General features: G+C 55.6%; 2 protein-coding genes across 9 annotated transcripts in view; one reads left to right on the plus strand and one right to left on the minus strand.

Moving 5' to 3' along the window:
• TMCO4 (transmembrane and coiled-coil domains 4) overlaps window positions 1–12,490 on the plus strand; it is an 87,305-nt gene extending 74,815 nt beyond the window's left edge. For 6 of the 8 annotated variants that reach the window (XM_059690987.1, XM_059690985.1, XM_059690981.1 and 3 more), the window contains 2 exons: window positions 4,878–4,995; window positions 11,335–12,490. In XM_059690987.1, coding sequence (XP_059546970.1) covers window positions 4,878–4,995; window positions 11,335–11,742 — 526 coding nt within the window. In that variant the 3' untranslated portion in view covers window positions 11,743–12,490. Of the gene's footprint in view, window positions 1–4,877; window positions 4,996–10,967; window positions 11,010–11,334 lie in introns of those variants that run through there. The other 2 variants (XM_059690988.1, XM_059690990.1) reach the window with 2 other exon arrangements.
• A 1,910-nt stretch (window positions 12,491–14,400) lies between these two features.
• On the minus strand, window positions 14,401–25,053 carry HTR6 (5-hydroxytryptamine receptor 6). Its single transcript, XM_059686131.1, has 3 exons — window positions 24,340–25,053; window positions 15,719–15,877; window positions 14,401–15,524 (listed from the first exon to the last, which is right to left on the minus strand). The coding sequence occupies exons 1-3, from the start codon at window positions 25,051–25,053 to the stop codon at window positions 15,075–15,077; spliced, it is 1,323 nt and encodes a 440-aa protein (XP_059542114.1). The 3' UTR covers window positions 14,401–15,074.
• Between the last annotated feature and the right edge of the window lie 1,437 nt (window positions 25,054–26,490).

Consider the following 26,490-nt stretch of genomic DNA (forward strand, 5'->3'; position numbering starts at 1 on the left):
GAGGAGGCACCTGGTGTGGGGTTCGAGAGGAGGACTCAAGAGGTTTCAGCCACGGCTCTGCCCCAGACTTTGGGGAAGAAGAGAGATGCTGTCCATCGCTGAGGCCTCAGGAGATGGGCCTGAGAAGATGCCCGGGCCCGTCAGCCTCCAAATGGAGCAGGACAGGGTGGCCGTGTTCAGGAGCTCACGATTGAGGACCACACAGTCCGGGGTCCCCACGCTGCCTCAGTTTCTCCATCAGTAAAGGAGGGTGTTACTAGTGACTCCCAGGATTTCAGTGATGGCTAAACCTAGAGAGTGGCACATGGGGTTCAAGTACATGCAGATGCGGTTACTGTTCAGCAGCAGCAGCAGCAGCCACTTGGGACGTTCACTCCACAGACTCTGAATGAGCACCAGCCTCGTGCTGGGCGGGCGCCTTCCTGGGGCTGCAGGGGAGCAAGCCCAGCCCCATGGAGCCTAGTGTCCGGCGGGGAAAGCAGGCAGCCCCAGGCAGACAAGAGGCTCGCCTGCAACACCAAATCCAGACGCTCCGAAACCTGAGGCCCGGCCCCAGAAACAGGAATGGTGCGGACATTCGGGGCCGAGCTCGCCCCGAGCTGATGAGAGAGGGTTGCTAGGCTGGCTTCTTCCTCCCACAGGGTTCCGTGAGCTGAGTGATGTGAGGCCCCACGCAACCCCTGCAGGGGTGTAAGGTGATACACAAGCCAGATTACCTTCCTAAAATCTGAAACGTTACTACCTTCCTAAAATCAAGAAGCGCCTGGAGGTTTGGGATGGAGGACCCATATTCCAGGCTCATTGCTTCGAAAGCGCACAGTGCTGGCCGCATCACCAGGGAGGCTGACGTGCCAAGCCCGGGTCCAACGGGCAGGTTGGAAGTTTCAGAAGCAATAGGTTGGGTGACTAGAGGGCAGAAAGGAAAAAGAAGAAAAAATGACTCTGGAATGTTGGTGGGAGGTGACTGGCTCCATTAACTCAACTTAAAAAAAAATAACAAAACAAAACAAAAATAAGGAGGTAGGAAGTGTTGGGGGAGTTTCCAGAGGGCACTGGAAACGCAGCGCTAGACCTCAGAGGAGTTAGAATGCTGCCAGGGGCAGTGGGGTTGTCAGTTTCTGTTACAGCCAGGGGGCAGGTGAGATCACTTGAAAGGCAACGTGGAGAGAGAGAGAGGAAACGTTGGCTTCCAAGACTAAGGAATAAACTTCAGGGTGAGAGGGCAAGAGGCTCTGGCCTGAGGTTAGGGGCAGCTCAGAATCATCCACCGTCCTGTGCCCGAGGCTTTAAGCTGGCACAGGAATGCAAAGGTGGACACTATGAGAGACGCCCACGGCTAGCGGAAGGGACACGTGGAAAGACACAATTCTTTTTAAAACCTAAAAATGAATCTTGAAGCAATGGGCTGGGGGGAGGATGTACCAGTATTAGACTCTTTCCACCTCCCGGACCCTGGCTTTGTTATAATTACCTACTTTAATCCTCCCCAGACCCCATGGTGTTGGTCTTAGGAATCCCATCGTACAAGTGAGGAAACTGAGGCTCAGAGAGGTTAAGTCAAATGGCCAGTTAACTTTCATTTTCATCTAAGCTCCACCACCTTAAAGTAGGACCCAAAACTGGAACAGAATTGTTGTAAGTTTTTATCATTTTGATTCTTTAGTTCACAGGAATAGCTAGCTGGGTACTTCAGAACTAAAGATAAAGATGGTTTTAGCCATAGATAGGGGGTTCAGCTAATCACTTTGTCTCTATCATACATACTCTAAGCTGAGTTTTTATAATCAGGATATGGTAAAAAAAAAAAAAAAAGAAGAAGAAGAAAGAGAAAGAGAAAGAAAGAAAGAAGAAAAGAAGAAAAAGAAGAAGAGACAAAAGACAAAGAGCCATCACATATAAAGAGCTCATGCAAATCAATAAGAAACCAGCCCATGGATAGCTACACATAAACGCACAGAATAAATACAAATAGTCAATAAACTTTTGAGAAGACGCCTAACTTCACCATTAATGAAATAAATGCAGATTAAAATCAGTAAGAAGATAATGTTCATCACCCATGAGATTATCAAACATTTGAAAACGGGTAACATTTTGTGTTGGTGAAGATGCGGAGAAACGAGCACGTTCGCACGCACAGTCGGTGGCTGTTGGCTTCAGGAAGGCCTTTCCGGAGCACAAGCAGCGATAGCTATCGAAAAGTTTAAAGTGCCAGTTTTCTGACACTCCTCCCCCAAAGTTTGACTTCTAAGACCCTGACCTACTAGATACACACGTACACAGAGGGGGTTGTAAAAAATGGATAGTTGCAGCTTCATTTATAATTTAAAAATGAAAACAACCTGAAGGACCATAGATAGGGGGCTGGTTTAAGGGCGAGAAAGTGGGTGCCGCTGTACATACTGCGATCCCATATATCAGCGGTTCTCAACCTGTGGGTCAAGACCCCTTTGGGGGTCGAACGACCCTTTCACAGGGGTCGCCTAAGACCATCGGAAAACACATATATAAGTACATATTGTTTTTGTGATGAATCGCTATGCTTTAATTATGTTCAATTTGTAACAATGAAAATACATCCTGCATATCAAATATTTACATGACGATTCATAACAGTAGCAACATTACAGTTATGAAGTAGCAACGAAAATAGTTTTATGGTTGGGGGTCACCACAACATGGGAACTGTATGAAAGGGTCGCGGCAATAGGGTGGTTGAGAACCACTGCCATATATGAAGGGAGAACTGTCTGCCCGTCAGCGCCCAGGAAGGCGCAGGAGGGCCATCAGGAGCTGATAACAATGGCCACCCCTAAGGAATGGACAGGCACCAGAGGTAGGACATGAAAGAGACGTTAATTGATTTTCTTTTAAGTAAGGATTGTTTTAAAAAACAAGAAAAGAAACAGGATGGACCAGCCTTGGATGTGAGGCCATCCTCGGGTAAAATTTTGGCTCCACCATTACCGATTGCATGGCTTTGGACAAACAACTCTGAATCCCAGTGTTCCCGCCCATCAAGTGGGAATGGGAGTCCCTCTGCACAGGGGTTCTAGGAAAATTAAATGAGGTTCTAGGGAAATTAAAAAGGGTGCCCAGCAGGTGCCCAGGAGACGATAGCAGTTAGAATGACTGTCGCTGGCATCTTCGCATGACACACGGCTTTTGGGGGCTTGTCACAAGCAGCAAGGGAAAGAATTAAAATTGCATGTGTGCAATGTGAGATCAACAGACTCTTATTAAACCCATCTGTTCTATTGAGAACCGGAGGCTAATAAGCTTGCTTTTCAATTATTCTGTGAAATCCTGGGCCATCTCTTGAGACAGAGGAGGAGGAGGAGGAGGAGGAAGGAGAGGAGAAGAAAGGAACGTAACAGACCAAGACAATAACTGCGGTTTCTTGGTAAATTAAACACCAATCAGAAATTTATATTCTTGGTTCCCAAAGGCATTTTAGTTGCCGTGAGCCTACTTGAACGTGGAGTGAGGGGGTGGGGGGCGCGTCAGGCCAACACTATCAGACTGAATACACTTACAAATGTATAAGGTACATCAGTAAAGCTCTATACAAACCCCTTCACAACCCCCCCTACCCCCCCCCACCCCCCTACCCCGAGCCTAGCCAGGCAAGTGGTACTGCCCCCTGTGGTACCGGGAGGAAACTGGAGGGTCAAGTTCCTCACCAGCACCACGGCACTAAGGCACTGTCCTGGGAAAAGAGCCAGGACCGGACACACGGGGGGTGTGTGATGAACGTCACAAAAGGAGCATAGATGTGAAGGACAGAGGAGTAATGATATCAGCTGGAGGGGTTCAGGGGCGCTCCCCGGGGACAGTGATCCAAGCTGAATTTTGAAAGGACGGATAGTCTCTCAGCCCACAGGGACTAAAGGAGTAGACCACGCAGGAGGGGCCACAGCACCCACGAAGGCCCAGAGTAGGAGGCAGATTGGTACCCGATGCTTCTCAAGTGCTCGCGTGGGAGCACTGTGCACATGGCGTGCCATCTCGGTGCACACTCCCACCCACCCCGAGACGAGGCTGAGGCTCAGAGGGTCCCAGCAGCTTGTCCAAGATCACACAGCTACCAATCGACCGGGCAGGACTTGAACCTGGCTCCACGTGACCCGCTCCGGCAAGGGAGGCAGAAGAAGGGTCTCGCAGGCCCTGTGGTTTGCTCAGCACAGTTTAGAGAACATGGAGCCTTCTTACCCATGTTCCTGCTCGTCCCTCGGTGCCTGTGAATGCAGTTTACAGCTTTGAGCAGAGTGCTGTCATAAGACAAACATTTCGAAAGGAACGATTCTGACTTTGCTCATTTATACCAGTAACTACCTGTGTCAGAAGCAGCAAAGGAAAGATTTAAAATTGCACGTGTGCCCAGTTACAATTGGTCCACTCGCCCAGGAGGACCCAGCTGCCTTTCTTTCCCAGGGAGCCCTGGACCAGGCACCCCCGGGGGAACTGGGAACGCCTCTGAGCCGAGAGCACCTCTCCTGCTCCACGTGCTGACTTGTTGAGAACTTCACTCAGTTTCCTCATCCATCCATCCATCCATCCATCCATCCATCCATCCATTCATCCATCCATCCATCCATCCATCCATCCATCCATCCAACAGGCAGCCATCTACTGCATGTCAGCCACTGTTCTCAGCTCTGGGGACCCAGCAGGGAACAAAACAGACACCTTCGTGGAGCTCCCATGCCCCAGGCGGCACTGCCAAGGGTCCCCTGCGGTTCCCACCCCACGGGTCCAGTCAGGGCCCTGGTCTCTCACAGAAACACCAGTCCCACCAGACTCCCCTGGGCCAGGCAGGGCCCCTCCTTGCCCTGGGGCTTCCCCGAGGCTGGTGTTCACCCGTTCTGTGCCCGCAGGGGGGACTGGCTGCTGAGCTTCGTGTACCGCACGTCCTCGGCGCAGCTCCAGGTGGCCGGCCTGCAGCCCGTGCTGCTGCAGGACAGGAGGATGGAGAACGTGGACCTGTCCTCCGTGGTGAGTACTCCGCCTGGCCCTCCCCGGGCTCTGCGTCTGCCAGCGGGCACTTCATCCACCAGGGACTCCGGCCCCGGCCCGTTCCTCCCCGCAGAGGGAGAGCACGGCACCTGCTTGGGAAGGGGGACTCCTCTCTGGGCAGCATCCCTTTACATGCTTTGCCTCTAATCCAGCGGTTCTCAACCTGTGGGTCGCGACCCCTTTGGCGGTCGAACGACCCTTTCACAGGGGTCACCTAAGGCCATCCTGCATATCAGATATTTACATGACGATTCATAACAGTAGCAACATTACTGTTATGAAGTAGCAACGAAAATAATTTTATGGTTGGGTCACCACATGAGGAACTGTATTTAAAGGGCCAGAAGGTTGAGAACCACTGCTCTAATCCTTAACGCAGCCTCAGGACCAGCATAATTACCTGCGTATTGCAGATTAGGAGATGAAACTGAGGCTTAGAAAAGTTTCTATCACAAACTGGCAACTAATTGCCTGCACTTGAACCCCCAGAGCCCATGCTCTGGCCCCTACATTACTGCCCCAGTCCTCTCGCCTCCCCTCCCCTCCCCCATTCCTCCTCCCAGGGTCCCCACCCTGAGTCCCGCACTCCAGATGACTAGTCAGGACAGTCTGTTTTCTCCAAGAGTAACCAGAGGATGCAGGTGGAGGAAACCGGCCAGGCCACAGCAGAAGCACCTGGTTAAAGGGATAGTCGTCCGGGGGCAGACATGAGCCTGTGGCCACAGAGCCAGGAAGCCTTTTCGATCATCCTTACCCCGGACAGACTTGCTTCATGTGATGTCACCCTCACGACAGCCCCCGAATGTAGGTGTGAGGCTTCCCCAAGGCACAGACTGAAACCCGAGGCTTGAGACAGTGGGTTCACATAGCCAGGAGCCGTGGACCTGGGCTCTGAAACCCGGTCCAGAGCCTGAGCCGCCCACCTCCCTGTGGGAGTGAGGTGCACTGGGTAACGAGACCGGAAACCACAGGACTCAGAGCGATGCCTCCTGACTCATGTCCGGGGCCTCTGTCCCACTTAAGGCTTCCTGTGCCCTGAAAGGGACTCAGAGAAGCGATGTGTGCCTCACCACCCGCGTCTCCCTCAGCCAGAGGAGGTACAGCCTCAAGTTCCTTTTAAATGAAAGCTCCTTCGATGCCACGAGCCCTAGCAAGATCCAGCTTCTGCCCCAGGAAGCCTCTGAATGGGACACATTGGGAAGAGCACAGCCCTTGGCACAGGGAGGCGTGGCCTAGGATCCTGGCTTGGCCACTGGTGTGCTGGCTGTGTGACCTTGGGCCAGTGACTTAACCTCTCTGTGCCTGTTTCCTCATCTGTGAAATGAGGGAAATCCCCTGCCTTCCAGGCAGCACCTGTGAGATGCTCGGCAAATAGGAGGCCCCCTCCTCTCCTGCCTCTGCCACCACCTTCGGTTCTGCCCTTTGGAGTCATCTACCTCTTCTGACTGCGGGTCATGGCAGCTTCCCAGCTCTTGCCTAATAATAGCTCTTTATCGCATTAGGAGAGCATCACAAAAAGCAGTGCTTTCCTCTTTGGGGCAATTAGAGTAATTAGCATTGCTTTGTGCCGCCCTCCTGTTTTCCTTGAAAATTCTTGCCGGAGGAGAAGATTGCTGGCAGAAGAGTTTCCTTAGAGCTGTTAGGGGAAGTGACGGCTGCCCTGTGCTCAGGGCAGAGACCTCAGTATCTGCCTTTTCCTGGGACGACATGGTCTGGACCCTTGTCATCATCTCAGATGACAGCCACCCGCCCAAACATGGTCTGAGGTGGCCCCTGACCTAAGGACAAGCCTGAGCTGGGAGTGAGGGAGGCGCTGGCCCTGTCGCAAGCAGGGGCATCTCAGGGGTGAGTGAAGCAGACAAACACCAGGCTGCCTCCCAGTGTGGGTCACCATAGGCAGGGGACTCTGCCACCCCAGGGGCCAAGTCATAAGGCTTGCCATCACATGAACACTTCATGTCCCAGAGGAAATGCCAGCTGGCTTCTAGAACTTAGCACAGGCATGGCATAAAATAGACACTTAACAATGACAGTGATCGCCAACATGTGCCAGGTACTGCTTTCCATGCTTCACAGACCTTACAGTGCTCCCATGAAGTAGGGATAGAAAGCCCATTTTAGAGATGTGGAAACTGAGGCTGCAGGAGGGGACACTGCATGTGAGAGGCAGAGCCAGATGAATCTGGGGAACCTTCTGCAGAGCCCAGGCTCTTGCCCACGACATTCCTGCTGCACACGTGTGTGTGTGTGTGTGTGTGTGTGTGCGCGCACACACACCTCTGTGCCATCCCATCAGTGACCCCTCCCTCTAGGCCAGTAAGCCTGTTACATGTATTGTCTCATTGAAGCCTCACAAAAGGTCAGTGGTATAGGTGTCTCTATTAGCCCCATTTTGCAGATAAGGAAACTGAGGCCCAGGAGGTAAAGGAACTTGAAGGTGCCCAGTACGCTTGAAAGGAGGTGTTGGGCAGGCAGAGGGGGTAGCAGCAGCCTGTTTGGGCAAGTTGAGGTGTCTTCCAAGGCAGGAAACAGGAAGTGCTGAGGCCCATTCATACTGTGTGGATCCATAACAGTAGCACCAACAATGTACAGGGCTGGCCATGGGGAGCAGAGGTGAGTTAGAAGTGGTCCCCGCGCTCCCTAAGCTCAGTCTATCAGAGAAGACAAGCACGTAAGCAGATGAAAATGATGGGGTGCGATGAATACTGTCACAGGGAGCCCGGAGAGGGACCCTAACCAGCGGGGGAAGGTCTAGGACGGCTTCTCAGCACCAGTGGGACCCAGCACGTAATGAGGTGAGAGGCAGACTTCAATTAAGACAGCCAGGGAGATGATCACAGGCTGAAATCTTTTTTTTTTTTTAATATATTTTATTGATTTTTTTACAGAGCAGAAGGGAGAGGGATAGAGAGTTAGAAACATCAATGAGAGAGAAATATCGACCAGCTGCCACCCCCACTGGGAATGTGCCCACAACCAAGGTACATGCCCTTGACCAGAATCGAACCTGAGACCCTTGAGTCCACAGGCCGACGCTCTATCCACTGAGCCAAACCGGCCAGGGCCTGGCTGAAATCTTTTATTTTTAAATTGATATCAGAGAGGAAGGGAGAAGGACAGAGAGAAACATCAATGATAAGTGTCATTGATCAGCTGCCTCCTGCACGCCCCCTACAGGGGATCAAGCCTGTAACCTGGGCATGTGTCCTTGACCGGAATCGAACCTGGGACCCTTTAGTCCAAAGGCTGATGCTCTATCCACTGAGCCAAACCGGCCAGGGCTAGGCTGAAATCTTTATCCAACATCAGCCACGCCAGAACTTTCCACTGCTAAATAGATACTCTTTGCCCGCCCGCCTCCCCCCTGCTCTCCCCCCACCCTGCCTCCCTCCCCCCCCCCCCCCCCCCCAGCTATCTGTAAAATTGAAGTTCCGCCAGTGAGTTCTCCCCCTGGGCCTTTGCAGAATGGCAGCTCAGGAACAGGGCGGGCCGGAACCTGGACCAACCTGTGGCCCCCAGGACCAGAGCTGTGCTTTCTAGGATAGCTGCACGGCAGCGTTTCCGTCTGGAATCAGCTGTAGCCAGTGGCCACACACCTCCCTCCGTCCTGCCCTGCCTGCCTGCACCAGCCCTAGCACCTCCCTTCATCAACAGTGCAAGGGTATAGGGAGCCCGTTCTTGCTAGTCCCTGTGGGTCTAGGTTTCTGCTGGCTGGGATTCAGACATGATGGCTAGAGCTTGGCAGCCCCCTTGGGTTCCCACATAGATCAGCCTAGCTAACGCCCTATCCTCCTCCCCCTGCTTCCACGGAAACTAAGGTAAGGGAGCTTCTATTTATGGAGCACCTACTACGTGCCAGGCACTGTGGCTTGTTTGTATTATACCTTCCCACAAACACCCTGAGGGAATGTGAAGCCCAGAGAGGGGTGGTAGTTTGTTCATGGCACACAGCACGTGAAGAGCAAAGCCGTGTGCTGTGCTGGAGATGCTGCGTGCATCTCACTAGTTAGTTAATGTCCCTGTAGAACAGTGGTTCTCAACCTGGGGGTCGAATGACCCTTTCACAGGGGTCACCTAAATACATCCTGCATATCAGATATTTACATGACGATTCATAACAGAAGCAACATTACAGTTATGAAGTAGCAACGAAAATAACGTTATGGTTGGGGGTCACCACATGAGGAACTGTATTAAAGGGCCTCGGCATGAGGAAGGTTGAGAACCACTGCTGTGGAACTACTTTGGGTCCCACGTGGAACATGATGGTAAGAGGGAGCCTATACTGGGTCCCTGCGAAGTGCCAGCCCGTGAACTCTTGTAGCTGACATTCAGGGTCGGTGTGATGATCCCCATCTTACAGATGGGGGGGCTGGGGTTCTGGACATCGTAAGGACTCGCCCAGTTACTAGTAAGGGACGGAGCCAAGGCTTTTCTCAGATCCCAAACGCAGGTTCTTTCCAGTGCCGGGCAGCCTCTAATGCCCACCCTCTGTGGGGGCAGCTGCCCCACCTTGACCTTCAACCCGGAACCCAGGGATCTGAAAAGCCCTCTGTGTGAGCGTTGTCACTGAGCACGCTGTACACGTTTTGGTGAAGAAAAGAACAAGAAGTAGGCAGGTTCTGGTTATGAGAAAACAACCAACTGTACAGGGAACTATCTTCTTGTGTGTTTGAGAAATCATTTGCATAACCCAGTGTAATTGGTGATTCAGATGGAAATGCAGATGTTACCAGCCAAGCCTTTGTGTTGTTTCCTAAGATGCCCCACACTTGCCTCTCCAGTGTTTTCCCGTCTTCTTTAGAAGCAAAAGCCTTCCTCTTCAGCCTTGAAGGGAAGTTCTGTCTGGGGTTTACCTTTGACACGGACGCAGACCCCTTAGGCTGGCTGGTAAAGCATGAGACTCCCCTGCAGGGAACAGATCTGAGCTAAGCAGCCTCCACACACAGCATCTCGAGCACAGCACATGGCTTTGCTCTTCCCGTGCTGTGTGTCATTAAGCAAACCACCGCCCCTCTCTGGGCTTCACTGGCCTCATCTGTCAAATGTGAGTGATTTTTTAAAAATTTCCTCCTGCTCACCGGTTTTCTGCGAAGAGAACAGACCTGACTCACATCTCAGCTCTGACACTTTCTAGCTGCATGACTGTGGGCAAGTCACTTCACTCCTCTATGGCTCAATTTCTTCATCTATAATTGGCAGCCAGCTCCTGTCAAGGACTATATCCAGTAAGTTCATTTTCTGCCATGTATTAAGGTCCGCCTGTGTGTCGGGCATAGTTCAGTGGCACAGTTGGGCATCTGGCATTCTAATCACACTTCTACTGACACATCCCTACACAATAAAATGGGGGTGTCTCTAGTCTCTGAGGAAGAGGGTGGGCACTTCCGAGTTCTTGACCCTGGTCTTAGTGAAGATTCAGGTCCATATAACTGAGGCCCCGTTGAAGTGGCTTGAACAAAAAGAGTTGATGCTGTCATGTAAGAACAGGACAGAACAGGCTGTCCAGGGCTGGTATGGTGGCTCCAGAGTCTTCAGGGGCCAAAATTCCCGGTCTTGCTGCTTTGCAAGCCAGCAAGTGGACTTAGTGAGCGGACTCACGGCCCAACATGGCTGCTGAGGCTCTGGCCATCACGTCTGAATTCCAGCCCGCAGGAAAGGAAATATGGGGGAAGAAGAGCCCTCCCCTTTTAAAGAGACCTCCAGGCAGAACCACGTAACACCACCGCTTCCTCCATTGGCCAGAACCTGTCGCGGTGCTACACTCAGCTGCAAGAGAGGAAGGTGCCGGGCTATAAATTAAAGTTCTTATGACTAAGGGAAGAGGGGGAGAGTGAGTTGTAGACGGTTCCTTGCCGTCTGTGACGTAGCTCTGTTTTCAGGTTGGGGGCTTTACAGCAACCTCAGAGCAACTCTCTGATGCAGCTACGCTTCTTGTCCCCGTTTCACAGCTGAGGCAAGTGGAGGTCAGAGGATAGAGAGGCTTGCCCAAGAGCCGGGTGGTGAGCAGCAGAGCCCTTCTGCCGTAACCTAAAGCTGCAGAATGAGGACCTCCACTCCGACTATCAGGAGATCCCTTCCTGCCCCCAGAGGACCCAGATTTTGTAGAGAAACTGCCTGCATCTTTACTTACCGGGGTTTAGAGCAGCCTTGAACTTAGAGGTCCGCTCCCCTCTCTGGATTTCAGAGTCATGGAGAGTTGGAGACAGAGCATTGGCGATGGAGGGCGAGGGTGAGGCCCAGGAGCTTAGCTTGGGACCCTAGGGAGGGCTGGGCTCTGCCCGCCCACTGTGGCCCTCACTCACTGTCCTCCTGCAGGTCAGCGGCCACTTGGACTATGGCAAGAAGATGGACGTCATCCTGAAGGCTGTGGGCATCCCCACCAAGCCAGGCTGGGACGAAAAGGGGCTTTTGATGGCCTCAGGCAACCTGCCCCAAGAGGAGCCTCGCCAGGCAGCAGCCGCCTCCTCCTCAGACAAGACCACCGACCAGGATGGGCAAACCCAGGGTCCCGCACCCAGAGACACCTCCCAAGTGTCCACATCCGCTGACCCCAGCCAAGCCCAGGTGCCAATGGGGCTGGACCAACCCGAAGGGGCCTCCCTTCCTGCTGCTGCCTGCCCTCCGGAGAACCCCCAGACCTGCAGCCATGGCGTGAGCCCCAACCCACTGGGCTGCCCCAGCTGTGCCAGCGAGATCCAGGAACCCAGCCCAGGGCTGGATTGACCCCAAAAGGGCACTCGAGCCGTCTTCCCAGATTTCCATATGTGGTGCTCTCTTACCCCCGTCCACCGGGCTCCCCGCGGGAGCTCTGAAGAATTTCCACCAGTGCCTTTCCTAAACGAAGGCTTTGGGGTTGAAAAGCAAGGAACTGACAGGAGGGGGAACTGTAGGGAGATGATGGTTCCTCTCTGGAGAAGCAAGGCCAGAGCCCTGCAGAGTCAACCAGACACAGGTGAGAGCCCTCGGACCCTGTACCCTAGGTCACAGCGTGGGGCTGGCTCTCCATCAGGAGGTCCAGGAGGCTCTTGGGGCCTGAGGTTCCTACCTGCCAACCCTCCCCCGCCTTAGTCAAGCCAGGTGTCTGCCTGCCCTTCCATCCACTCCAGGGCTGCCTTCCAGCCCACAGGAACCTCTGACACACCTACAGAGCGGGCACCAGAGGCAGCGGGCAGCTCACTCTGCTCTTGGGAGATCCGATCAGACCTGCCATGTACAGCCACGTGGGCTGTGCCCTGCACAATAGCAGGGGCGCCAGTCACACAGACACGAGGTGAAGGGCACCCCCCAAAGTTGTACTGCATGGCGGCCCTGGATGTCATTGTAGCAGAGCACGGCGAGCAAATGCTGAATCCGCACGCAGTACGGGTGGGAGCTGGGCCTGGTAGCAAGAGGGGGTGAGACGGGAAGGATTTCCTGTAGCAGGAGCAGAGGTGATGGTGATTGTAAAAATAAAGAATGGCTGCCACCCAGCGAGTGTTTACCGTGTACCGAGGGCTTACGTGCATTGCCTCAGTTGACCCCCGCAACAACCCGATGAGGTAGCTACTGGTATCGTCTTCATTTTACACCTGTAGATACGGATGCCCAGAGAGGTCAGCTAACCTGCTCAAGCTCACATAGCTGCTCGATCTCAAGCTTGTCAGCTGGCCCCCGGAGCCCAGCTCTTAGCCATTGTACCAGGTGCCACTGGGCCTGGACCAACCAGAAGGGGCCTCCCTTCCTGCTGCTGCCTGCCCTGCAGAGAACCCCCAGATCTGCAGCCAGGGCGTGAGCCCCAACCCACCGGGCTGTGCCAGCGAGATCCAGGGACCTGGCCCAGGGCTGCACCTCTAAGGACTTCCCCTTTGTTCCTCCCACTGTCCATGAGGGACAGGGCCAGAGAGGTCCCCCCACCCACTGTGCAGATGGGAAAATCAAGATCCAGGCAGAGAGAGTATTGACAAGCTCTGGAGCAGGCAGTGGGGAGGAGAGATGGGAGGAATTGGCGTTGGGGCTGAACTGGTGCTCGGGCATGTGTATTTGTTCGTTCATTTAACAAATATTTACCAAAATCTTGCTGCCATTGATCCAAACAGCGCGTGGGAAACTGAGGCCCGAGAGGGTAAGGGACTTGGCTGAGGTCCCAGGACAGATTAGGGGCAGAGTGTGGACATGAACCCAGGCCACCTGTGCCAGGGTCCCTGCCCGCTTCATCAGCAGCGACTCCAGCCCGAGTGGCCCCTCAGGCGGATCCAGTCCACACTCCAGCGAATCCAGTCCACATTGCGGTCACTGCTGTCAGCTCATGTTTATTGATAGTCCACTCCAGCAGGCCTGGGGCAGAGGGGAGCCCCAACAAGCACCATGGACCCTCTGCAGCCAGTGGCCAGCAGCCAAGGCCGGAGTCTAGTCAGCACCAAGGAGAGTGCCCGGCCACCTGCGGAGAGCCCCCTGGGTGTCTGGGTGGATGGAACTTGGTGCTGGTGGGGAGTAAGAAAAATCTCAGACTGAGGATTAAAATGGCAGCAGAGTAAGTGGACACACTCAGGAAAAACCTCAGACTGAAAAGGAACCCACAGCAGGTAAAGTAACTGAGCGCTCCCTCAAAAACAAAAAATAAAACAAGTCCTAACCGGTTTGGCTCAGTGGATAGAGCGTCGCCCTGCGGACTGAAGGGTCCCGGGTTCAATTCCGGTCAAGGGCATGTATCTTGGTTGCGGGCACATCCCCAGTAGGGAGTGTGCAGAAGGCAGCTGATCGATGCTTCTCTCTCATCGATGTTTCTAACTCTCTATCCCTCTCCTCTCCTCTCTGTAACAAATCAATAAAACATATTAAAAAAATAAAAAAACAGGTCCCGTACCAGGGTTCACCTGCCTGCTTGACGCACCAGCCCACACCAGGGGCAGCTCCTCTTCAACTCTGCTGACCTGAGTGGCCACCTCTCCCACGTCCCTCACTGACCCAGGAAAGGCCAGAAGGAGGTAGGGCCAGGGGATGGTTCTGCATCAGCAGGTCCTCTTCTAGGTCCAAAGAAGCCCAGGGCAGAGGAACACCCATCCCAGATGTTGAGCAAAAAACCACCAGCCACCCCTGTGCCCCAGGAGAGGCAGTGCCGTAGCCTGGGAGCTGGGATGGGGCTGGAGAAGAGGAGGGAGATGGGGAAACAATGGGAACAAATGGCCCGGGGGGCTGAATGCCGGGAGGTACAACAGCCACAGGGACCACCGACTACTGCCGGGCGCTGGCATCGATGCACACTGTCCCCGTTCTCATGGCAGCCTACGAGGCAGGCAGCCTACGAGGCAGGCAGCCTACGAGGCAGGCAGCCTGCGAGGCAGGCAGCCTGCGAGGCAGGCAGCATTGCCCCATGTTGCACACACACCAACAGGCTCTGAGAGGTTAAGTAACCCGTGCAGAACTAGTAAGTAATGGAGCATGGATTCCAGTTGAGGCCTGCCTGACTCCCAGGCTCAGGGGTTCCCTGTGAGGCCACACACATCCGAGGGGCTGGCTGGTCCAAAAACCATCCAGCAGACCATCCTCAGGGTTAAGGATCAGCTAAACCAGCACACCTCAAACCATGTGAGCACACGAGTCACCGGGGACCTTGCTCACGTGTAGATTATGACTCGGCAGGTCTGGGGCGAGGAGAGGTGTGCGTTTTCAACAAACTCCCTGGAGACCATGCCCACGAACTACAGTTAGAGGAGCAAAGGGCTCAGCCTGCACTGACCCATCTCTGCAGACGTGCGATCTGATAGGATGTGCAAAGGCGATGGTCTTCACCTTAATCTGAACCAAGGGCCCCCTGCCCCGCTCCCAGAGCCCTCCAACCATTCTCTACACAAGTTACACTCAGCAATGCAGCCTTCTGGAGACACTGTATGAAGCCAGCGATTACCTCGCAGGTGGAGGACCTGGAGTGGGTAGTGGGGCTGATTCAGTACACCCCACCAGAGTTCAGAGGGCCCCTGAGAGACCTGCTGCCTCCTGGCCTCAGCCAGAGCTGGCCCAAGGCCTCGGGGGCTTGGTTGCACCCAGTCCAGCTCCCCCCTGACCAGCCACAAGCCCCATCAGTTCGTGGGGGCACCAAGCAGATGCAGCCGCAGCTTGGGCTCCACGGGATCCCTGTTGAAGAAGTTGACGGTGGCAGAAGTCCTGGCAGGCGGCAGGGTGTCCCGGGTGGCCTCTCCCGGCAGCAGCAGCTGGGCCGTGAGCTGCAGGCCTGAGGAGCCTCCTGAGCCCGAGTCAGGGTCGGAGTCGGAGTCTGGGGGCAGGGGCAGGGGCAGCACCTGCTGCAGGCTCAGGCCCGGCCGGGCGCCGCTGTGGGAGGTGCGCATGGAGGGTGAGGCCACGCTGGCCCGGTGCTCCTGGGGCCAGTGGGGACAGGGCAGCAGCTTGCCCAGGGCCCGCTTGAAGTCCCGCATGAAGAGGGGGTAGATGATGGGGTTCATGGTGCTGTTGCAGTAGCCCAGCCATGTGAGGACATCGAAGAGGCCTGGGGAGACGCAGTCGCACACAGCCTGGAGGGAAGGGTGCATCACGCCTGGCCCCAGGGCAGGAACACAGACCACCCCACCCAGCACGGCCGGGACAGACACAGCCAAACACACCATGAGCGGCAGCCCACCTTCCTCCCTCCCGTGCCGGGGCTGAGGTGGAGCTTGGGGGCCTCCCAGCGAGGCCTGGACTCACCTGCCCCCTGCTGTGGCATTACCTGGGCAATGTTGGCCACAAAGAAGGGCAGCCAGGTCACAAAGAACATGCCCAGCAGGATGCCCAGGGTCAGGCTGGCCTTCAAGGCCTTCCTGCTGTGCTTGGTGGCCAGACGCCTGCTGTCAGCTGACTCCGTCCCTGGGCGTGGGGTCCTGGGCACCTGCCGAAAGGAAGGCCACGTGAGCAGCTGGGAGAGAGCCCCGGCCGGACCCTGATCCCATCCACAGACTGAGCCTCAATCCTAATTCTAGACTGGACCCTAGTATCAGCAATACTGATCCTGATCCTTGAGTCCTGATCCTTGACTCAGCCCCAACTGTAGCCCTAACCTGAGGCCTGACCCTGAGTCCAGACCAAGCCCTGACATCAGCGATGAACCAAGGACTGATTCCTGAAAGCTCCCATAGACTAAGCCCTGTATAACCAAGGTGTCAAACTGAGCCTCAACCGGGGACCAGACTGAACCAACCTTAGGCCCAGACTGAGCCCTGATCCCAGCAATAGACTGAGCCCTGCTCCTGACCCAGCTCTTCACAAGGAGCTCTAGGAACTGCAGTGAGGCAGAGCAACACTGCCCCAAACACAAACCAGTTCAAAAGACCCACGCTCCGTGCAAAGGACAACTCTACACTGGCCAGCATGCCCGACTGTGAGCCCCAGCACCTCCCAAAGCCTTTGGCGCCACAAGAATTAGTTGCAATTGAAGGGTATTTGACAAGAGGGCCTGTTGCTGTCCAGGGCGTGGCAATCTCTTTGTATATGGGTTCTCTTCAGTGTTTGGAGTAAGATTTTGCTTGCCCCTGTTACCCTCACCCTCCACAAAATAAAGTGCTATTCCGAAAGCATGTGCAGAGAGCAAACGTTCACAGTGAAATTTATTATAATTTACTAGGGTGCTAGTGACCTTGGCATTTCACAGCTCAAATCATGTGTGTCTGGCAGACGTCTCCATTCCCAAGCATAGACTTGAAGAGCAGGGGTGTGGGGAGGAATGGGGGAGAACGGAGCTGCTCCACAGCAGCCATCGAAAGGGGGACCGGGGCACGAAGAGGTTAGAATTTGACTTTGCAAACTGGGGACCCGCAGTCCCAAAACATAAAAATGTCTCCTTGAACTGGATGAGCCTTTAGCCCAGAAGTTCCCATAACTGTTTCAACCTCATGAGCCCATTGAGAATCTAATGACACTACTCCCCAGAAAACTAAAAGCTTATCAATTTTCACACACACACAAAAAAACATTCCCACACTTCCAGGGGCTTCTGAGACCATCTTAAAGTCCACCATTGAACCGCTAAGGGTCCATGGAGCCTCCCCTTAAAACATGGGTTGTAAGCAATTTGGATTTTCATATATAAGATGTACACAAAGTGAGACCCGCCTACATTCACAATGTAAATAAATATCAGTGCGCAGGAGATCCGGACACTTCATTGAATTATGGAAAAGGGGTGTGTGCTTCTGGGGAGCATACCTGGGCTTTGAAAGCCAGGGATCCCCCAACATTTCCTAAACTCCAGCTTAGTTCATGAGGCAGCCAGTAGTGGGTTGGGTATAGAGAGATGACAGTCAAAAGGGAACCAGATTCCCAGGCAACCTTCCCAGATGGAAAGGGGGCGGAAGAGACAAAGCCAGGATGTGTCAGTCCCATCACATTAGCTCTCAGATTCAGGACACCCTCCCCCCCCCCCCACGCCCTACACACACACACACACACACACACACACACACACACACACACACACACCTTCCAGCCTTGCCTTTCTCCGCCTCCTCAAAGCAGCAAGACTTTGTTCTTGTCCATGGTGCTGAAACACCCGCTCCCTACTATCCGCCTATAGAATCAGGGGGTCTAATTCTGAAATGTCAGTGGGCAGGAGGGGAGAGATGAAGCACACAGTAACTGCCAGCCCCCGATGTGTTTGCCCAGGTGAAGTCTGGTTATAGGAATATCGAGGACAGATTCACAAAGAGCAAACAAGGAGAGGCCCCTGCTCTCTCCCTCCGTCTCGGTGGGGCAGCGTTGGGCAGAGGCAGGGCTTTTAAGACAAGTGACCTGGCTGCAAACCATGCCTCTACCACTTACTCACACTGTAGCCTCGAGTCTCTGTTTCCACGTCTGTAAAGTGGGAGGAACAATACGCAGCTTACGGAGTCGCTGTGGGGCTGTGGGTAACCAATGCATGCACAGTGCCCAACACGAAGTGCTAGGTACATGGTCGTCCCGATGTGGGCTCAGGGTGTGTGTATGAGGTTGGAGAAATTTCAGCGCCCTCGGGAGCCGGGCCCTTCTGCCAGCAGCTCTGGCTCCCCAAAGCAGCACAGACGTCAGGGCAAATGCTCTGACTCACCGTGCTGTAGCAAGGCAGAAGGGCGGGCAGGCGGGGGTGGGGGGATCTGCTTTTCTCTTTCCTCTTCTCATTTTCTCTCCTCCAGATTGGTCTCCACATGGCTTCTGTGCCCCCCCACCCCCATGGTCAGCCAGGACAAGAAGCTCCTGCTTCCCCAAAGAATCTCCTAAAAGCTGCCATGCCTTCAAATTGATGCCATCAATAATGGGGACAGACCATGGGGGGGGCACCATCTCCAAAAGGCCCCACCCATATGGGAACTCCTCTGAGACCTGGTGACCTGGGGCAGGAGAGAAGCAAGTGAAAACCTTGGTCTTGTCAGAGCTCTAGGGCATGGGGGGACTGAGGGAGAGACCTTGGGGGCAATCGTCAGGGGAGAAAGTTCCAGGAATGGAGTTATAGATCACCTGAGATTCCCTCTCTGCTCTTCCTGGGAACAACCATGGGTGTTTCTGCTCTTCTCCCCCAGAGAGTTGACCCAAGAACATGGGCAGAAGGGAAGAGAGAAAGTAGGGTTCCTTCCCAAGGTCACATGTGCCAGAACAAGGTCATGAGCCAAAGCACCAATGACCCCAAACTGGCCCCATTTATTGAGCACTTACTATGCATCAGCATTTGATATTCATTGTGCCGTTCAATCTTTACGTGAGGTAAGTGCTATTATCTCCATTTTGCAGAGGAGGTTCAGAGAGGCAACATAACAGCAGATTTGTGTTGAGTCAGGGGCCAAAGTCATTTCTGGCTCCAGGAGCTGCACTTCTGCTTCACCATCCTGCTGCCATTTGGGGGGATGGCATCCATGGGCCATAGTCAGGGTGGGGTTGCAGAAACCCTACCACAGTCACCAAGAGCCCTCCATGGAGCAGGAGCCAACGGCCACTGTCAGCCCACACCCTGGGCTCTGGCTGGTGCCAGCCTCCCCCTCCCCGCTTCTCTCTGCCCCGTACCCACCTCACGGCCCCTCGTGGTCACATTGCTTCCACATGCCCCTTATACGTGTCCATGACAAGCATGACTGTCAGAGGGCAGCCACCTGGAGGACAACTTGGCAGCGCCTTTCCAGGGGCCAATTCCACTCACAGGTAAACTATATTCATAAACACCCACACACGCCTGCACACTGGGCAGGTACAAGAAGGTGTCCCACAGCACTATTCGTGATAGAAAAAAAAATCAGAAATGGCCTGAATGTCCATCAGAGAGAGAGTGGCTAAATAAACCCACTGTAGAATACTAACAGGCTTCAAAGAATGAGTCATGCCCTGCCTGGCGTGGCTCAGTCGGTTGAGCATCGACCTTCAGCAAGGCACTGCACCTCTCTGTGCCTCAGTTTTCTCATCTGCATAACAGCAATCATAATAGCATGTACCTCATATGACTTAGTAAGAATTAACTTAAGATGGTATGCAGCAAGGTATTCAGGCAGGGCCTGGCACATAATATGTACCACGTGTTAGCTATATTGTTGTTGACAGTGTCCAGTTTATCTCTTTGATGACGGTGATGCTGATGCTGGTGGCATCAATAGTGCTTTTCCCTAGAAAGACTCAAAAGGGGGTGAGCTCCCCAGGACCATTTTTGCCACAAGAGGAAAGGAGAACATTTGTTGAGCACCTACTATGTGCCAAGTGTACGTATATTATCTTATTGGTTCTTCAAACAGCCTCAGGTGCTAACTAGCATTACCCTTGGGGTGAAGGGAGTTGGAGGACTTGTCTGAAGTCATCTGGATGTGATGGGAAGGAGGCAGGATTTGAGCCCATGACCAGCCAGACACACAGGCTCCTGCACCGAGCCCTGGCTCACCAAGTCGCCCCGGACCCAGCAGCAGCCAAGCCTGCCATGCTCGACACTGCTCCTCCATCAGCCTCTCCCCAGTTCAGCCTCTCCTCTCCCTCTGAGATATTTCTGTGATCGCAGCCTCCCCCTCTGAGGAGGAGGAGGAAGCAGGGATGGAAGAGATGGATCACTAAGACAGAATGATGCATAGTTGGGTGAGGGAGGGTGGGAAAGCTGGGAGGAGGGAAAGGAGAAGAAATTGATGGGAGAGAAGTGGGTAGAGGAAGATGGAGGGATGCAGGAGGAAGAGAATGGGGTGAAATGGAACTGAAGGAGAGAAGGGGAGAAAGACGAGGTGCAGAGGAAGACGATGGGGAAGGGGCTGTGGACCAGAGACACGGGATCCTGGCAGACAGAGAGGAGCTGAGAAAGCAGACACTGCCAGCATCCCCACCAAGCTGAGCTCCCTCACTGGTTCCTCTGGAATCTCCCAAGGATGAGCCCCATTCCCACAGGGGCGCGTTCTCCTCTCTCTTCCTCCTCCCCCTCCCCCACCCCACATTCAGGCAGCCTCTTCCTCTGACATCACCACCTCCCACGCCCACAGTCCCTGCCTCAGCTCTAAGCATGGCCCCCTTTCTCACAGCCCCTGGGGCCCGAAGACCAGGCTGAACCCACAGAGCCACCAGTGGCTTTTCCAAGCCCGTTCGCATGGAGATGCTGGTGTGGAGGGTGCGGAGAGAAGGTGCTCGCGCTGCTCAGCTCCCGTGATCTCAGCCCAGAGGCGCTGGGACTCCGGGCACCGGAGCCCAACTCCCCTCCTTCTGTGGGGAAGCCAGAGGCTGGACTGGGGAGGGAGCTAAGGGCTACATGGGGCTGAAAGCAGGAGGAAAGAGGCCCCGCGTGCCCTGAGTGTTGTTCATTCTCATCAGGTACTTTAAGTCCAGGCACTGAGAGAGCCTCCACCCCCAGGCTGGACGCTTCGGGTCTCTGGGACAGGACTGTCCAAGTGGGAGGAAAGGGGTCATGACCCAGGAGGCCAGAATAGAAGCCACATCCCAGAAGCAAATTCCCAAACGCAGCAATTCTCCAGGCAACATGGACCACGGCACCGGAAGGCCTGCTTAGGAGCCGAGTGGTTTGGGAAGCGAGGGTAGCGGTGGGGCCTGGCACTTCCACACTCAAACCAAGGAAAAGGCCCCCCAGGGAGCAGGAGGAATCAGCACAGACACATGTCTGACGGGAGGGGCCCAGGGGCCATTCTGCCTGGGCGGCAGGTGCTGGCCTAACTGATCCGTGAGGACATCTCGAGATCCAGCATTCGGTTTGCAAACACAGGCACAGCGACTGATAGCCTCTGCACGTCCACGGGGTGAGGTGCCCCTCTTATGAGATCCACACCCTCATCATGGTAAGGTTTCGTGATCAATGTCTGCCTCCCCGACTAGAACATGGATTCCAAGAGGGCGGGACCTTCTCAGCCCAGCTCATCACCACATTCACAGCCTCCAACAGCTCCTGCACACAGTAGGTCCTCCATACATGTCACCAAGCAAAGGAACTGATGGACTAAAAAGCCTAGGCTCCATCAGATACAAGAACTGATTCTGAAAGGAGTGGGAGGAAAGGAAGCAGCTTGAACAGGGGTGGAATGGCCAGCTCTGTGAAGCTCTGTGTTAATGTCAGTCCTTCCATCAATGAACACTGAGCACTTAGGATATGCCAGGCACTGGTGCAGGTGCTGGGAATACAGTAAACTAAGAGACAAGTCCCCACCTCATAGAGCTTACATCCCAATAGGAGGAAATACACAACAGATAAATAAGTGGGAACGTGTATAGCATGTCAGGAGTGGTAAGTGCTGCTGAGAACTATATCGCAGGAAAGTAGGGCTGAAGGGGACCTGGGGAAGTGTGGCAGAAAGTGGTGGAGTTGCAGAGAAGCCATGTGGAGGTGAAGGGAAGGGGCACTCCAGGCGGGGGAACAGCAAGTGCAAAGGCCCTGAGGCAGGATTGTGCTTGGTGGCCCAAAGGACAGCCAAGAGTCCAGTTTGGCCAAATGAGAGTGAGGAAGGAAAGGAATCCACAGAAGGGGCAGAGAGCTCCTTGGTCACTACAGCAGAGCTTAGTGTGGGGTGGGCGGGGACTGAAGTGGTAAATGGACACCCTGTGAAATAACTGAATCACGGAGTCGGAACATCAGCTCTCTGCTTACGTCACGAGAGAGTCATGTGTGGATGCTACTTGGACTTGACCATCCGTCTAACACTTAACAAAGAGGAAGCCGGCCTCGGCTCAGTCCCTCTGACCAATGAGCTGGACTTGGGAGCACCACTGGTTCTGCACCCGCTCGGAAGCTGTGTTTGATCACCTTCTATTTATGGCAAAGATATTGATTTTCCATTTCCGGAAAGAACAAGTTCCCTTCCTAACAAATTCACGGAAGTAAGGAGATAAATGAGGTGATTTAAAGAAAATGCTAAGTACATATGAATGAAGTGGCTTGAAGAGTGGGGGGTAGGGGGAGGGGGAAGGGGAGGAAGACAGATATCCCAAGGTGGTTCCTTGTGCCTGAAGTTTGGGACATGTTCCTTTACAAGAACCCAAGGAGAGTAGGGGTGGCCCACGGCAGTTCTTCCTATTGCCAAAGCACCAAGCCAGGGCCACAGCCACCTGCTGAGAATCCAGAACGTTCTCCAGTGAGCACAGATAAGGGGACAGAGCAGGCCTGCAGCCAGGACCTCCTCCCACCCAGCCAATTCTCTATTCACCCAATGACCCTCAAAGCATCTCCCACCCCATCCTGCAAGAGCCTCTTCCACCTGAAGCTACACCAAGATGAATCTGTAGAGCCCAGTTTGAAACTTCCTCCGGCGTGTGACCTAATTCTTTGGGGTTCAGGCCTGGTCAGTCTACGCCCCCATCCCTCGGGTGGACAACAGGACTCAGGCAGCACGTGGCCTGGGTGGCCAAAGCAGGTACTCCACTTCTAGACGCTGCAGGGCCTTGAGCTAGGAGCACCGACCCCATTCACAAGTGGTTAGGAAGCATTAGCCTGTGCAGTGGAGATCAAACCAACCCAGGCACGCCGGTCCTCATGGAGCGTCCATTCAAGTGGGGAGACAGACAAATCACACAAGTCAACAACCAGGCAGGCAGGACGTGGGTCTGCAGAGTAGTCAGGGGCGGCCTCTAGGGAGAGGTGACCTGTGAGCTGAAAAAGTCAAGCAAGGGGAGCTCTGGGGGGAAACTTTCCAGGCAGAGGGAACAGCAAGTGCAAAGACCTTGGCACAGAAGTCAGCCTGGTGCCTCCAAGGAACCACCAGGAGAACCATGTGACTGGTGCAGAGAGAGGGAGGGGGGTGAGGTGAAGCAAGAGAGGTTGGCAGGATAGGTTCTGGAGGCCAGATCCTGACATGGATATATATATATACCAGAGGCCCCGTGCACGGGGAGTGGGCCTAAGCCAGCAGTTGGACATCCCCTGAGGGGTCCTTAGCGCTGCTGGGGAGGTGGGAGAGGCTCCTGCCACGGCCTCTGTGCTTGCCAGCTGTGAGCCCTGCTTCTGGCTGAGCAGTACTCCCCCTGTGGGAGCACACTGACCACCAGGGGGCAGCTCATGCATTGAGCATCTGCCCCCTGGTGGTCAGTGTGCAGTCCAGTCAATTTGCATATTAGGGTTTTATTATATAGAATACACACATACATACACTTTTTAAAATTGATTTCAGAGAAGAAGGGAGAGAAAAATAGGAACATCAATGATGAGAGAGAATCACAGATTGGCTGCCTCCTGCACACCCCACACTGGAGATGGAGCCCTCAACCCAGGCATGTGCCCTGACTGGGAATCGAACTGTGACTTCCTGGTTCATAGGTCGACGCTCAGCCACTGAGCCATGCCGGCCAGGCTGGGTCTCCTCTTTACCTTGACAGCAACAGGGAGCCACTGAAGGGTTTGAAGCAAGGAAGTGCCGTGATCATTCTTTTTCTCTGTTACTCTGACTCCTGTGCGGAAAATGGAGGGGAGTAGGTCTGGAGGAAGCAGGGGACCAGGGGGAGACTCTCGGAGGCTCCAGGTAAGACACAGCGATGGCTTGGATTAGGACGGTGGCATTGAGATGGCACGCATTTAAAAGACAGCACCAGCAGCTCTCGCTAATGAATCCCATGATCAAAGGGAGAAAAATCATCCCTGTTTCTGGCCTGTGATGTCATGATGGTGCCACTTGCCATGAAGGGGAAGACCCCAGAGGAGCCTTGGGACGTCCTGAATTCCCTGTCGCACATGCCACCTTCCAGAAGCCTGCTGCACCGCCCATGAAGCTGTCCTGTGGACAGTCCCGGGCTGAGTCTGGAGTTCAGACGGAAGGTGGGCATGGCCACTCGGACGTTGCCAGCAAGTGTATACTAAGTGGCAGATGCCGCAGTAGGTACCAGTGGCTGCTCATTTCTCTCCAACCCGCAAGCCCCATCTCCCTGCGCACCCGGTACCTGCGATGTCTCCAAGGCCTGGCCCGCCACGCCGGTGGGGAGGGAGGCCACCTGCAGGGCCTGCTTGCGGGCGGCCAGCAGGATCCTGCAGTAGGTGAAGCAGATGGCGCCCGAGGGCAGGAAGAAGGTGAGGCCCGACGCCACGAGGACGAACGGCAGGCTGGCCAGCAGGCGGCACTGGCCCGGAGCGGGTGCCCGCGCGCGGCCCAGCTCGTGCCAGCCCAGCAGCAGGGGCAGGAAGGAGGCGAGCGCGGCGAGGGTCCAGGCGCCCAGAACCAGCGCCGAGGCGCGCGCGGGCGTCATGCGCAGCTTGTAGCGCAGCGGCGACAGGATGAGCAGGTAGCGGTCCAGGCTGATGAGGCAGAGGTTGAGGATGGAGGCGCTGCAGCACATCACGTCGAAGGCGGCCCAGAGCAGGCAGAGGCCTCGCGCCAGCACCCAGCGCCCGTACAGCGCGTTCAGCATGGCCGGCGGCATCACCACCAGCCCCACCATCAGGTCGGACGTGAAGAGCGACACCAGGAAGAAGTTGGACGTGTTGCGCAGCGCGGGCTGCGTGCAGATGAGCGCGATGAGCAGCGAGTTGGCCGCGGCGGTCAATGCGATGACCACACACATCGCGGCCGCCACCCAGCCACTGCCCCCGGGGCCCGGCACCAGCCCCGACCCCCAGGCGGGCGTGCTGTTGTATGCAGGGCCCGGTTCTGGGACCATCGGGGCGGGGGGCGGGGGGCGAGGCCGTGAGACCCGAGGGGAATCCTGAGGATGGCGAGGGACCCTGAGGATGGAGTGGGGGCTGGAGGGGGTCGTCGGAGAGAACAGACGCCCCCGGGGGAGGCGGGGGGGGGACAGGTGGGAAGAGAGGGAGAGGGGCGACAGGTCAATGGGGCAGAGGATGGAGAGGGGCCCGCGGTGTGGGTCAGGGGTAGGAAGTTTGGGGGGCCCTGATGAGGAGCAGAGTGCCTTAAGGGGGCAGGAGGACTCTCGGAGGTTAAGGGGTGGGAGTAGAGGCCCCTGGAAAAGGCGGTCAGATGGGGGAAGGGCAAGGACCGGGGAGGTGGGAGCAGAGGGCAGCGGGCGCTCCAAGGCGGAAGGCAAGCTCCCCGCGGCAGGTGGGCGTTAGGTCCGGGGCCGTGGCGCTTGGGGTCGCAGGGTGGGGGCCCACGGGCCACAGCCAAGCCCCCCGCGGGGAAGCCTGGGGTGGTATGCGGGGCCCGCTGGCGGGGACAGAGCAGCCGCGGCCGAGCTCCGTCCCTCCCCTCCGGCCGCCGGGTCACCGCCCCGCTTCTGCCCGCGCTCAGTACCTGGGGCGCTCAGCGCGGATCCGCCGGCGACTGCGGCAGGCGGGCGGGCGGGCGGGCGGGCGGGCGCCGCGGGGCTGCGGGAGGAAGAGGCGGCCGCCCTCCGGGCAAGCGCCCAGGGAGCCGGGGAGGCGCGGCGAGGGGCCGGCGCGCGCGGAGCCGGCGGTGCTACCGGAGCGCGTGGTCCTCGCTCCGCGGAGCCGGCGCCCTCCTCGCGGGGGGCGGGGAGATCCGAGCGCTCGCCTCGCAGGCGGGCGGGGCCCCGGGCACCCCAGGCCTGTGGAGGGTCGTTCCGAGCGCCCCAGCCGCAGCAGGTCGCCTCCCCAGCGGTGGCAGCCTCCACAGCCCCGCACTCCCCTCCCCAACCCACACGTGGCAGCGGCGCAGGAAGAACTCGGAGGAGGCGCCTGTGGCCCGCTTTCACCCAGGACTGCCCCCCAAGGCGGGCCTGCCCACCCGCAGCCCAGACACAGCACTGTCAGCGGGAACCCAGCGGAAGATACTGCACCGATCACTTGACACCCGTAGGTGCACACACACATGCACACATATGTACACATATAACATCGTACACAATATAGATGATACATACCAATACTTCCTTCAGACCCTTAGTTAAACAGCAGGTTGCCTCCTCCTGGGGGTCTTCCCAGCAGAAACCATCCCTTTCCCCAACAGCGTCAGGCTAAGGAAGAAGTCCCTGGCCTGTCGGCACCCCCGCGTAGCAGAGAGTGAACAGATTTGGGAAACTCCCAGGCCAGGTGTGGAGGGTAGAGTCACTGCAGGTGGAGGGGTTGGGTGTGGCCCCACTGTGTGTCTCTTCCCCTGGCTAAGAGTCTCTATCAGACTT

This window comes from Myotis daubentonii, chromosome 3 (genome assembly GCF_963259705.1).
Source record: "Myotis daubentonii chromosome 3, mMyoDau2.1, whole genome shotgun sequence".
Taxonomy (NCBI): Eukaryota; Metazoa; Chordata; class Mammalia; order Chiroptera; family Vespertilionidae; genus Myotis; species Myotis daubentonii.

What these genes read in the sequence shown, in the direction of transcription:
- HTR6 (XM_059686131.1), bottom strand. Translation starts at nt 25,053, where the DNA reads ATGGTCCCAGAACCGGGCCCTGCATACAACAGCACGCCCGCCTGGGGG. An exon ending in AGGCCTTGGAGACATCGCAG is followed by an intron (nt 15,878 to 24,339) that starts GTACCGGGTGCG and finishes TCCTTTCGGCAG; the next exon opens with GTGCCCAGGACCCCACGCCC. An exon ending in TTGTGGCCAACATTGCCCAG is followed by an intron (nt 15,525 to 15,718) that starts GTAATGCCACAG and finishes CCTTCCCTCCAG; the next exon opens with GCTGTGTGCGACTGCGTCTC.